This window comes from Mesocricetus auratus, unplaced genomic scaffold (genome assembly GCF_017639785.1).
Source record: "Mesocricetus auratus isolate SY011 unplaced genomic scaffold, BCM_Maur_2.0 Super-Scaffold_100003, whole genome shotgun sequence".
NCBI lineage: Eukaryota > Metazoa > Chordata > Mammalia > Rodentia > Cricetidae > Mesocricetus > Mesocricetus auratus.
In genome coordinates, this window is record NW_024429188.1 from 118,116,608 (window position 1) to 118,128,777 (window position 12,170).

At 47.5% G+C, this 12,170-nt stretch overlaps 1 protein-coding gene across 6 annotated transcripts; it reads right to left on the bottom strand.

Annotated features, from left to right (window-relative positions):
* Window positions 1-5,741, bottom strand: Pnck (pregnancy up-regulated nonubiquitous CaM kinase). Of its 6 annotated transcripts, XM_013125863.3 has the most exons (13): window positions 5,703-5,741; window positions 4,994-5,141; window positions 3,131-3,200; window positions 2,662-2,793; window positions 2,248-2,322; window positions 2,013-2,151; window positions 1,715-1,838; window positions 1,438-1,513; window positions 1,231-1,343; window positions 1,071-1,149; window positions 912-999; window positions 676-820; window positions 1-392 (listed from the first exon to the last, which is right to left on the bottom strand). In XM_013125863.3, the coding sequence occupies exons 3-12, from the start codon at window positions 3,196-3,198 to the stop codon at window positions 683-685; spliced, it is 1,032 nt and encodes a 343-aa protein (XP_012981317.1). In that variant the 5' UTR covers window positions 3,199-3,200; window positions 4,994-5,141; window positions 5,703-5,741; the 3' UTR covers window positions 1-392; window positions 676-682. The 6 variants fall into 6 exon arrangements, with proteins under 6 accessions (XP_012981317.1, XP_021079181.2, XP_012981316.2 ...); XM_021223522.2 differs by lacking the exons at window positions 4,994-5,141; window positions 5,703-5,741 and adding an exon at window positions 4,064-4,205 and having other exon boundaries at window positions 1,231-1,292; XM_013125862.3 differs by lacking the exons at window positions 4,994-5,141; window positions 5,703-5,741 and adding an exon at window positions 4,064-4,204.
* Between the last annotated feature and the right edge of the window lie 6,429 nt (window positions 5,742-12,170).

Consider the following 12,170-nt stretch of genomic DNA (forward strand, 5'->3'; position numbering starts at 1 on the left):
TTGCTCTGTTTGTCTTTATTGGTTGGGAGGAGAAGGGACTGAAGGGCTATGACACAAGCAGGACCACCCACAGTCAGCAAAGCACAGAACAGCCACGTGATGCATGTGTGCGTGCAAGGTGCAGGAAGGATGGCCCCCAAATCCACTTGCAAACACCTCAGTTTCCATAGAGTGTGACAGCAACATGGGGAAGGGAGCCTCCACCATAGGTGAGGGTACGGGCTGGGGGACATACTGGGGAAGCCCCCTACCCCAGTGCCATGCACCACACCCACAGTCTCAAACTTTCCAGCGGAGGTCAGCCTGGGGGACAAGGGGCAGGGAAGGAAACCAAAAGGGCTGGAGGAAAGAAAAGCAGGAAGTCAGTCCACTTGGCCTTCTTTGGCATCCTCCTTGGGTGGATGGGAGAAAAGGGAAGCAGAGAAAAACAGGTTCAAGATGTGCCCAGCCTTCCTGAACCCTTCCTAGCATCTTACTCAAGCCTTGGCTTTCCTTTCATAGAGACTCCAGAGGTCATGCCCCTATCCCACTAGCATAAGATGTCTGCTGTAACCCTCTGCCCAGTTTCTCCTTCTCTGACACTCTCTGACCTTGACCCTCCAGACCCCACTTAGTTCACTGCCATCTCCTAGGCTTCCTAAAAGTCAGTTTCCAGAGAATGCAGGGCCTACACACCTGGTTGTCACCACTGAGGGGACTGGCTAGTCCCAAGGCCTGGGTGGCTGTGACGGGTCATACCCTGCCGGGAGGCCTCCTCACCCTCTGAGCTCTGCCCCAGCTTACGGATGTGACGTAGGAATGATGTGGCATTGAATGCTCGCTGTGGGAAGAGAATGGGGTCAGGTCAAGCTGGACCCAGCAACAAGAACAATTCCAAGACCAGCATTCCCTGAAAACCTCTCCATGCTCACCTTCCAGTGGGTCCGGGCAAAATTCTTCTGGATCTGCTCACTGACAGAACCCAGGATATCCTTGTCCAAGGCTGCATCCCCAGATATCCTACAGGAAGGTTGAGAGTTGGCACAGGTGTCACTCCTGCTCCTGTACCACCCCCCAGGCATCCTACTCACCAAAGATGCTGTAAGGCCTGTTGGCAGGTGTACCTCTTCTGGGGATCACGCTCCAGCAGGTGCCTGATGAAGTCTTTGGCTGGAGCAGGAGACAAGGTCAGTCTGCCCTGTCCCGGGTGCCCTTTGTGACTCCCCAGCACAGGTCCAGCTTTGCACTCACCTGATTCTGAGATGTCATCCCAAAAGGGAGAATCAAACTCGTAGCTGGCCCTCAGAATCTGGCTGAAGAGTTCAGGGTCGCTCTCATCATAGAATGGGGGGTACCCACACAGCCTGGCACCCACAGATGAATCACCTGGGTGTCCACCCCTCCCCAACCCAGCAGGGGCAGGCAGGTAGGAGTTGAGCCGTCCCAGCGGTCACTCACAGGATGTAGGAGATGACACCCAGGGCCCACACATCTACGGCCTTCCCGTAGGGTTTCTGCTCCAGGAGCTCTGGGGCTGGCGGCCAGACAAACAGACAGACATGTCTGCACAGTCATGCACACATGTCATGCCTTAAAGACCACACTTGGTGTATCTATTCAGCCTCAGGAGTAGACTGCCACAGGCAGCAGTTTCCCCAGGTCCTGGAGATTTGACATCCCCAGGGTCACCAACTCCCTCCCCACCACAATGAGCCTTAGAGCACTTCCCTCTTACCCACATATCCTGGGGTCCCACACGCTGTGCCTAGCATGTTGCCAGCTTGTATTTTGGACAAGCCAAAATCAGAGACCATGATCTTGGAGTCCTCAAAGGGTGTAGCATAGAGGAGGTTTTCAGGCTGTTGACACATTGGGGCCAAGGGAAGGGCCTATCAGTCCAGAGTGGTTTAGGCATTGGGACAGGGGGACCTCAGCACCCTTAATTTCCCCAGATCCAGACTGAAGTAGAAGCTGGGAAAGAAGATACTCAGGGCTAGAGGTAGGTGGGATGAGGGGGGAACACAGCCAGGTACCTTGAGGTCCCGGTGCACAATGCCCAGGCTGTGAAGATAGGAGACAGCACCAAGGACCTGCCCTACAAGGTGGCTGGCATCCTTCTCTGTGTAGGAGCCCCTCTCCATGATGCGATCAAACAGTTCACCACCTGTCACCCTGGAGGCAGGAGGAATGAGGCAAGAGGTCAGCTGACCCAGGTGTAGATCTGGGCATTGTACTCTTTCTTCCCACCCTCCCAGAATCCCTCCTCACAGCTCCATGGCCAAGTAGAGGTGAGAAGGGCTTTCATGAACATCTTCCAGAGCCACAATGTTGGGGTGGCTGATCCTGCAACAGAGAGAAACGGCTCCTTGTGGACCACTGCAGCCTCTTCATCTGGAAGAGCTCTGTCCTGAGCCCTCCCCTCTTCCCTTTCTTCGCCTGGGCTCCCATTCCCTACCAATTCCTGCCCCCACTAGTACAGGCCTTCCTAGAACACACACTTCTGTAGGTCATTTATAAAACACAGATGAATAGGGTGACTCTGATGTCGCCATGGAGACATGCAGACTCAAATGAGAAGAGATGCCTAAGGGCTCCCTGCAGATTGGCAACCAGGCCTGGTGAGTCCAGACGACTCAGCCTGTGACCACAGGTCTTCCCAGCCCAAGGCGCAGGCAAGCACACCTGCGGAGTACCGCGATCTCATTCTCCACCAGAGCCTCCTTGCCACGAAGTGCTTTCTTGGGGATGCACTTGAGGGCCACAAGATGAGCAGAGCCCCTTTCCTGGGCCAGCATCACCTCAGAAAAGGCACCCCTGAGAGATGGTGGGAGGCAAGAAGGAAGGGGGAAGGTGCCAGTGAGAGGAGGAAGAACAGAAATGGAGGAGGCACTCAGGTCATGCCACCCACCCTAACCCCCACAAGTGTGCACACACACACATCCCCACACCACCTCACATACATTCACACACAGTGACACATTCACATACCACCTCCCACACAGTCAACAACATACCTCACAATTCACCATGTTCACACTCATACCACACTCACCACTCAAATGCTCCCTCACGCATTTGCTCACATGTACACACGCCTCACGTATGGAAGCGGTCACTCCCACAGCCCAGCATGCACACTCATGACACTCACGAGCCCAGCTTCTCCCGGATCTCATAGACACTGCTGATGTCCTCCGTCTGTTTCTTGAGTAGCAGCATGTCTGGGGGGAGGAGGTGGAGCGAGGCCCCTTGGCAATGCGACGCCCCTTGGCAATACGTAGCTCCCTTACCCACCAGGCCAGATCATCTCCTAACTCAGGATGGGGATCACCCCACTCCCCAGCCTAAGTATGCCTTTCCCCTCCCCCACATCCAGAATCATTCTCCCACTGAGGCAGGCCCCTGCATGCGGGCTTCCCACCCAGGCATGCTTCTGCCAGCCTGTGCTCTCAACTCCAGCAGCCAGAGCATGAGTAGTGTTAGCAACAGACACTGCGACATCCCCTTTCTGCCTCCACTCATTGAGCTAGCACTGCCGGCTATTTTCCAGAAGGCTCTATACACTCCCATCCTGGCTCATCCAGGCCCACTTCCATCCCTAAGGCCCATGCCCCTCCCCCACCACAGCTGCCACTGTGGCACAGCTCAAACACACACCACCTAGGCCACCAACCCGCTCGAATGCACCTGCGACCCTGCTTGCAGCCACTCAACCACTGCCTGGCCCCTGGCGACTCGGAGTCGAGGGACTCTGCAACCTCGGCCACCTGCGTCCAGAGCTGCGTGGGCCGCGCGCGTGCGGGCAGGGGGCGCGCCGGGCGTGACAGGTATACGCGAGGGTGGGGGAGGCTGCAAAGCTAAGGCGGCCGGCCGTTGGCCTGGACCCTGTATGCCCTGGCCTCGCTAGCCCGCTTGCCCCCAACCCAGAGCTGCAGGCAGGTGGTGCAGACCTGCAATTCACGCCGCCGCAATGTCGCCTAGCGCAGTAGCTGCAGCGCGGAGCCCCCCGCCCGCGCCCCGCCGGCCCCGCCCCCTTCGCGCGCGCCCCCGCGAACGATGGGCGGTCGAGCACACGGTGACTGACCGCAGCACTGCAGACGTTCTTGTAAGGCAATTCTCGGATTCTGGCCACCACTGTCTGGCTCCTTAGTCATGCTTGATGACTACTGGACGCTCCAGTGCCCTGGTAGCCCACTGGGTAGCCCCAGGGCCTTTGCACCACCGGTGACTTCGTCCAGAAGTGTTGCCATACAGGGGCCTGGCTGTCTGTTTTCTCTAAAGTGTTCTAATGTGCTGTCCACAAACAGGTTGGCTAGGCCTTTTGCTATACAGCAGCCTCTTTTCCTAGTACCTGCTGGTCCTTGAAACCTTGATGTCAACACAATGGTGACCTGGCCTAAGTCCCCACCAGAGGGGCTCTCTGCTTCCACCCTTGCCTCCTGCCCCTCCTCTTTTGCACCACAGCATTCCCTTGGCTGAGGTCATGTGGCTCCAGGAGGCACATATGCCACTCCCTGGCAGAGTAGGAGTCTTTGCAGGGACTGAAGACTCTCTGGTCCCTCTTTCTCCAACTCTCTTCCCCTCTTCAGCCTTCTCTGCACCTGTCCCCTGGCCTTTGCATGCACTAACCCTCTTTACCCAGATGTCAACTCAGTTCAGCCCTCACTTCATTAATTAGTCTGGTATGCTGCCTCTCTTGCCTCTAGGTCATGACATAGAGCATCTGCCACTGCAAATCACCTTGCCAGGGCTTCTGCCCCAAAGCAACTGGTCCAGCCCAGGTGAGGAACTCAGGAAATACTGAGGTCAACCTTCACTCAACAATTAGAGGATTCCTCTGTACCACCATCCCCATGTCATCCAGCCCTATCACAGCTCTGGGATCCCTACAAGAAGGGTCTACTGACTGTCATAGGAGCACATCCAGACAAATCTGTGTCACACAGCCTCTGCCAAGTCACAGGGACTAAAGGTAGCTTGTTCACTCTAGTGTTCTGAGCTCCTGCCCCTTTACCTTTCCCAGATGCCTCTCCTCGTTAACTGAGCCTAGATCCAATCTTGTCCACAAAGTCAGGTGTCATGAAAAGGCAAGGAGTTGACGGGGAACAACAGGAAGTGATGTTCTTGTGAAGATTCCTGCAGATCCCAGAATGTCTCATGCCCTGATGATGATTAAGGCAGACAGTCATGAAAATAAAAAAGTAAAATAATTGCTATTTTGCAAATATTACATTTCACAAACGTATCACACACATTTGTTTCTGAGAAACTAGAGACACTGATCAAGATGAGAAGGTTCAGAGACTCCTGTTGAGCAGCAAATGCCAACTGGAGGCCTATTTCCTGCTGTGGGGATGGGGCCAGTATCTGCACATGATGTCATTTTGTTTCTTTGGGGAGTTGGATTTTTTTTTTTTTTGGTATTTCGAGACAGGACCGGCTTTGGATTTCTTTGATTTGTTGTTATGGGGCATGCTGGCTAGTTTTCTCATCTTAACACAAGCTAGAATCATCTGAATGGAGGGAACCTCCTTTAAGAAAATACCTCCCCAGCCGGCTGTTGGTGGCACACACCTTTAATCCCAGCACTTGGGAGGCAGAGGCAGGCAGGTCTCTGTGAGTTCGAGACCAGCCTGGTCTACAAAGTGAGTTCCAGGACAGGTTCTAAAGCTACATAGAGAAACCCTATCTTGAAGAAAACAAGAAAAAGAAAAAGAAAATACCTCCATAAGATCCAGCTGTAAAGCATTTTCTTAATTAGTGACAGATGGAGGAGGGCCCAGCCCACTGTGGGTGGTGCCATCCCTGGGCAGGTGATCCTGGGTTCTATAAGAAAGCAGGCTGAGTAAGCCATGGGAAGCAAGCTGGTAAGCAGCACCCCTCCATGGCCTCAGCATCAATCAGCTCCTGCCTTCCTTCAATGATAGGATGTTACCTGGAAATGTAAGCTGAAATAAACTCTTCTCTCTCTCAGGTTGCTTTGGTCATGGTGTTTCACCATAGCAACAGTAACCATAACTAGGACAGAAGTTGGTACCAGGATACTGGAGTATTGCTGTGACAGAGTTGACCATGCTGTTTTGGGGAGGATTGTGGAAGAACACCTATAAAAAAAAAACCAACATCCTAGTTTTTGTTTGACACCAGTTGTCTTAGTTACTTTTCTATTGCTGTGATAAAACACTATGACCAAGACAACTTATGAAGAAAGAGCTTCAGAAGGTTAGAGTCCATGATCATCATGTCAGGAATCATAATAGCAGATGGGCAGGCATGGAACTGGAACAGTACCTCAGAGCTCACATCTTGATCCACAAATAGGAAGCAGAAAGGGAGTGAGACACTGGGAATGGTGTGAGTCTTTTGAAACCTCAAAGTCAACACACCTCCTTCAACAAAGTCACACCTCCTAATCCTTCTCAAACAGTTTCACTACCTGGGACCCAAGTATTCAAATATATGAACATACGGAGGGCATTCTCATGCAAAACAACACACTAGCATTCGGTAATTATGATATTTGCAACTATTTAGATATCCATTGAAATACTATACATGTCAACTTCAAGATACATGTGCGTGTGGTGGGTGTTTGTGACAGTGAATAAAGAACTTTTCAAAATACTTTCAAAGGATGCTGAAGTGTTAATCTAATTAACCTGTCTCCATTCCTCCATCCAAAAGGGCTGAGCTCTTGTGTACCTTATAACTTCCTGTCTCCACCTCTCCAGTGCTAGGACATGAGCCACCACCACCCAGCTTCTATGGTTAACTAGTGCCTAGCTCTACCCTCTGATCTCCAGGCAAGCTTTATTTGTCAGAACACAAACCAAATATCACACAACAGGATATCTTAGACAAAAATCAACTGAAAGGACCAGAGAGATGACTTAGCCATTAATAAAGCTTGGTGCTTCAAGAGGACCTGATTCCCAGGATCCACATCGGGTGACTCACAACTGTTTATACATTCCAGTTCTACAGGATGCAATGCCCTCTTCTGGCCTCCACAGGCACTTACATGCACAAATCAATTCCCCTCCACATAGATAATTTAAAATAAAATATTTTAAATTATATTTTTATGAATTATTTGAAATTTTAATACATTATGAATATATTCACTCTGCCCCCAACTTCCCACATTCACCCAATATTATCCAAAGTACACAGAGAACTCAAGTAGAAAAGTGAACAATCCAATTTTTTTTCATTTTTCGAGACAGAGTTTTTCTGTGTAGCCCTGGCTGTCTTGAAACTCATTCTATAGACTAGGCTGGCTCTCACAGAGATCCTCCTGCCTCTGCTTCCCAAGTGCTGGGATTAAAGGTGTGCATGACACTGCCCAACTGAACAATCCAATTTTTAAAAACAGGCCAAATCTATGAAAAGACACATCAATAAAGAAATGTATAGCAAATATGTACAGGCAAATATGCATGTAAAAAGTGTTTACCACCATATCTCATTGAGGAATTTCAGGATGTTCTAAGATACCTCTTAAAATAGCCAAAACTGATAACAGCTAATGTCGACAGAGATGAGAGGACAGTGGGACAGCCATCTACTACTGCCTGTGGGAATGAAAACTGGAATATCTACTTCAGGAGACAGTTTGGCAGTTTCTTTTTCTTACTCTTTTTTTGTGTCTGGTTTTGCCTTGTTTGGTGACGGGGTGTTTTGTTTTTGAGAGGATGCTTATACCTCAGTCTGACCTCCATCTGCATTAGCCTCCCAGAGTGCTGGAATTAGAGGCATGTACCACTACTACCTGACTGAAGGCTGGCAATTTCTAATGAAGCTGAAGTGACTTTTACCATATGGTATTGTGATAACACTCCTTGATGTTTATGACATAGACTTGAAGTCCTTAATTAGTGAAGATTGGTAGCAAGCAGGATACCCTCAGTAGTTCAGTGGAAGACTAGTCAGTGAAGAAGAGGAAAGAACTATGCAACCACACAGAGAAACTAATAATTCTTTTGAAGGAATTGAGGAAATAGAGGCATGAAGACCAGGAGTTTAAGGTACATAGCAACTTTGAGGCCAGCCTAGGGATACACAAAGCAACATATTAAGTGAAATAAGCCATGGGGAATGAACCACCTATGATAGACACCATTTATAGAACATGCCAGAAAGGCAAAACTATAGAGACAAAAATAAATCAGTAGTCATTGGAGGAGTGAGAGGGGACAGTGTTTACCAGGGGAAACATAAGGGATTTTGAGAACATCAAAACCATGATGATGTCATCATACAGAATTGACATATAGCAGAAGTTTCAGGACAATGGAAGAGGAAACTACAGTATATACAAGCCCTGGTGATCTTCTAGGAGGTAAAGGAGTCACAACAAACTGTAGAATATGACAAAAGGACCTTAACTTTTATATCCCTGAAGCAAGGGAAAGGATTGATTTAAGTCACTCTAGACAAGAGTAGGGGGTCTATAAGACGTTCAGGATGCATAATAAGCTTAGGGCCCTAGGTGCCATCTCCAGCAAAACAAATTATAGGAGAGTCTAGAAGGAAGAAAGGGAAGAAAGCATGATATAATCATATTTTAATTAAAATGTATTTTTTTTTGGTTTTTCGAGACAGGGTTTCTCTGTGGCTTTGGAGGCTGTCCTGGAACTCGCTTGGTAGTCCAGGCTGGTCTCGAACTCACAGAGATCCGCCTGCCTCTGCCTCCCGAGTGCTGGGATTAAAGGTGTGCGCCACCAACGCCCGGCCAATTAAAATGTATTCTAAAATATTAAAATAAATACATGTGTTTAAGATTAGAGCTGGGGTGCAGAGCAATGATAAGGTACTCCTTTAATCCCAGCACTGGGGAGGCAGAGGCAGGCAGATCTCTGTGAGTTCAAGGCCAGCCTGGTCTACAGAGTGAGTTCCAGGGCAGCCAGAGCTACACAGAGAAAGCCTGTCTCAAAAGACAAAAAAACAAAGATGAAAAAAGAAAGAAAAAATATTAGAGCTGGGGAGATTAGTGAATCAGTAAAGTGCTTACCACCCAAACATGAGGACCTAAGTTGAGTATTCTGGAACTCACATAAAAAGCTAGTTGGGGTCTACAGAACTCATAAAAAGCATATAATCCCAGTCATGGGGAGGCAAAGACAGGAAGATCTGTGGGACTTGATGACCAGCTAGCCTATCTGAATCATTGAGGACAGGTTTAGTGAGAAACCTTGCCTCAAAAAATAAAGTGGGGGACCAGCAAGATGGTTTGGCAGGTGCTTGATGCCAGGTCCAGCGACCTGATTTTCATCCCCACATGGTAGAGAACTAATTCTAGAAAATTTTTCTCTGACCTCCACGTGTGTGACATCACACACACACACACACACACACACACACACACACACACACACACGAAATAAATAAAAGTGGAGAGTTAAATAGAGAAAGAAAGACACCCAAAATTGGCTTCTGGTGCCTGCACACACATACACAGATATTTGCAAATACACATTTTTAAAAAATTGCGGGCATGGCTGGGTAGTGGTGGTGCATGCCTTTAATCCCAGCACTTGGGAGGCAGAGGCAGGGGATCTCTGTGAGTTCAAGGCCAGCCTGGACTACAGAGAGAGTTCCAGAGCAACTAGGGCTGTTACAAAGAGAAACCCTGTCTCAAAAAGCAAACAAACAAACAAGCAATAAGATGGTGGAACACACCTTTAATTCAGGAACTCTTGGGAAACAGAGGCAGGCAAATGTTTATGAGTTTGAGACTAGCCCGGTATATATAATGAGTTCCAGGCCAGCCAGGACTACATAGTCTTAAAAAATAAAATACTAAAGGCAGATAGGGTGTACTGGGAGGGTATGAGTTAATTATCCTAAGACTGTTACATCTTTATAGTGCAGTTAAACAATTACCTACCTGGTGGCCAAAGGTGGAAGCCAGGTTGTTTGCAAAGGGAAGAGGCTAGAATGATCTCCATGGTAATGGGTTAGAGTCAGAGACATCAATTTGAATTCCTATTTATCTTAAAGCAGACACCAATGCATGTCTATTTATAGATAGTATACAGGGTAATGACTTTTGAAGATTCCTTGATGTGTCTGCCAAGAGGGCCCAGAAACACTAGTCCACAGCAATGGGCATCCTCAATGAATGACTCCTTGGGAAAATGGCTCATTCAAGATCCACAACAGAGACTATGTAAACTGGGCGTGCAGCCAGAAAGCAAGAAAGTGCTCAAACAGGCACACACAAGTGGTAGAGGAGATATCAAGGGGATACAGAAGTGGACTGGGAGAAAAGATCAGTGGCAAAGCATGCATGAAACCATGGGTTCTCTATACATTGCCAAAAAGCAATTCTTTAAAAAGGGCCTATGTTGGCTCACAACTATCTGTAACTCCAGTCCCAGAGGATCGGACATCCTCTTCTGGCCTCAGGCATGCAAGTGGTGCATATATGCAGGCAAAACACCCATACACATAAGATAAAATTTAAAAGGGCCCATGACAATTAACTAGTCAACTTGGCAGGATCTAAAATCACTGAAAAAGCAAGCCTCTGGGCATGATTGTGCGGGGGTTATCTAGATTAGGTTAATTGAAACTGGAAGACCCACCTTAATTGTAAGTACCAACTTTCCATTGGCACAGACTCAGACTAAAAAGAGAAAAAAAAAAGAGGAAGGAAGCTGAGACTCCTGACTGTGAATGCAATGTGACAAGCTGCCTTGTCTTCCTGCGACCATGATTTCTCCACCATGATGGACTGTACCCCTCACACTATGAACCAAAATAAATCCCTCCTTCCTTAAGTTGTTTTTGGCAGGTATTTTGTCACAGTATCCTGAAAAGTCACTAAAACGGGATAACAGGAGTCAACTGAAAGACCCTTCAAGAGTCACAGACAGAAATGTAGGCAACACGTTAGAGAACTACTGGGTTATAAAAATATATATAAACTACATCTAGTGTGGTGATACACCACCTTCAGTCCCAGCACTTGGGAAGCAGAAGCAGTAAAATCAATGCAAGTTTGAGATCAGCCTGGTCTCAAACTAGCAAATTCCAGTCTAGCTAGAGCTATATAGTAAAACCCTGTTTCAAAATAACAAATGAGAGTCAGGTGATGGCCATTGAAGAAACTCCACATTGAGTTTACTTTCTTTGTGGTAAAAGTAAGCCACTAGGCAAGAAAGTGCCCTTGCCTCAACTGCTGACATTATGCTGTCCAAATTGGACTAACAGGACACAAAAGAGAGTGATTGCAAAACTTTGCTAAGACAAGGCAGGACAGTTCTTCAGAAAATCCTGCTTCACAAAACAGTCTGCCACAGATGCTAGACCTAGAGGCTGAAGATCAGTGCCCCAACATTGCAGAGGAACCTTAAGTGACTGTCCAGGCAGTCAGAACCTTTTTTCATTTCTCACATTTTTTTGGAAGTCACTTGCTTACACTTCCTGCTTACTCTGAGAGAGTTGAAGACTAGATAGTTATAGTTTTCATTGTTTACTAGACTCAGAAAAGAAACTCACTAAAGATATGTAAAGTGTACATGACTCGACAGACATTAAAAGATATTTTGATAATGCAAATTAGAATAGGAAGCAAATTATATACAAGACTTTGAACTCACCAAGATAAGATAGATAATGAAGTATTTTCTCTGAATTTGTCAAAATGAAAATGGACTAGAGATTGTTGATGAATTTGTTGCCTGTATATATTGTGTATACTTATTGTATATAATTTTTCTTATGTTAGTTGTAGCCTTCTTCTTGTACTAGACAAAAAAGGGAAATTATGGTGATATATTATTTATGATATACTAAAGCTTGCCTGAGGATTCAGAAAGTAAAGTCAGCCTCAAGCTATAGAGATCAGGCAATGGTGATACACACCTTTAATCCCAGCTGTCAGAAACTAGGAGGTGGTGGTAAACACCTTTAACCCTAGGACTCAGGATTAAAAGGTTGATGGATACCTGTGGGTCCAAGGCCACCCAGATATACACAAGTCTGATCCAGTCCTAAAGAGAAACAGCTCACACAAAGATGATCTCAGCACCTGGGATCACACGCCTTTAATCCCAGAATTAGGGATGTATGTAAGATAGGAGCAAGGTCTTCAGGAATCAGTATCAGGATTTATTCTCCAGCCACATTGAGGATAAGAAGACATTGAAATCTCAGGATTCTCCAGCCACACTAAGAGGCTTGGT

Coding starts and splice junctions, on each gene's coding strand:
- Pnck (XM_013125862.3), bottom strand. CDS start 4,133: ATGACTAAGGAGCCAGACAGTGGTGGCCAGAATCCGAGAATTGCCTTA. Junction 2,794..3,130: donor ATCCGGGAGAAGCTGGGCTC/GTGAGTGTCATG, acceptor ACCATCTCTCAG/GGGTGCCTTTTCTGAGGTGA. Junction 1,839..2,012: donor TTGTGCACCGGGACCTCAAG/GTACCTGGCTGT, acceptor ATGTGTCAACAG/CCTGAAAACCTCCTCTATGC.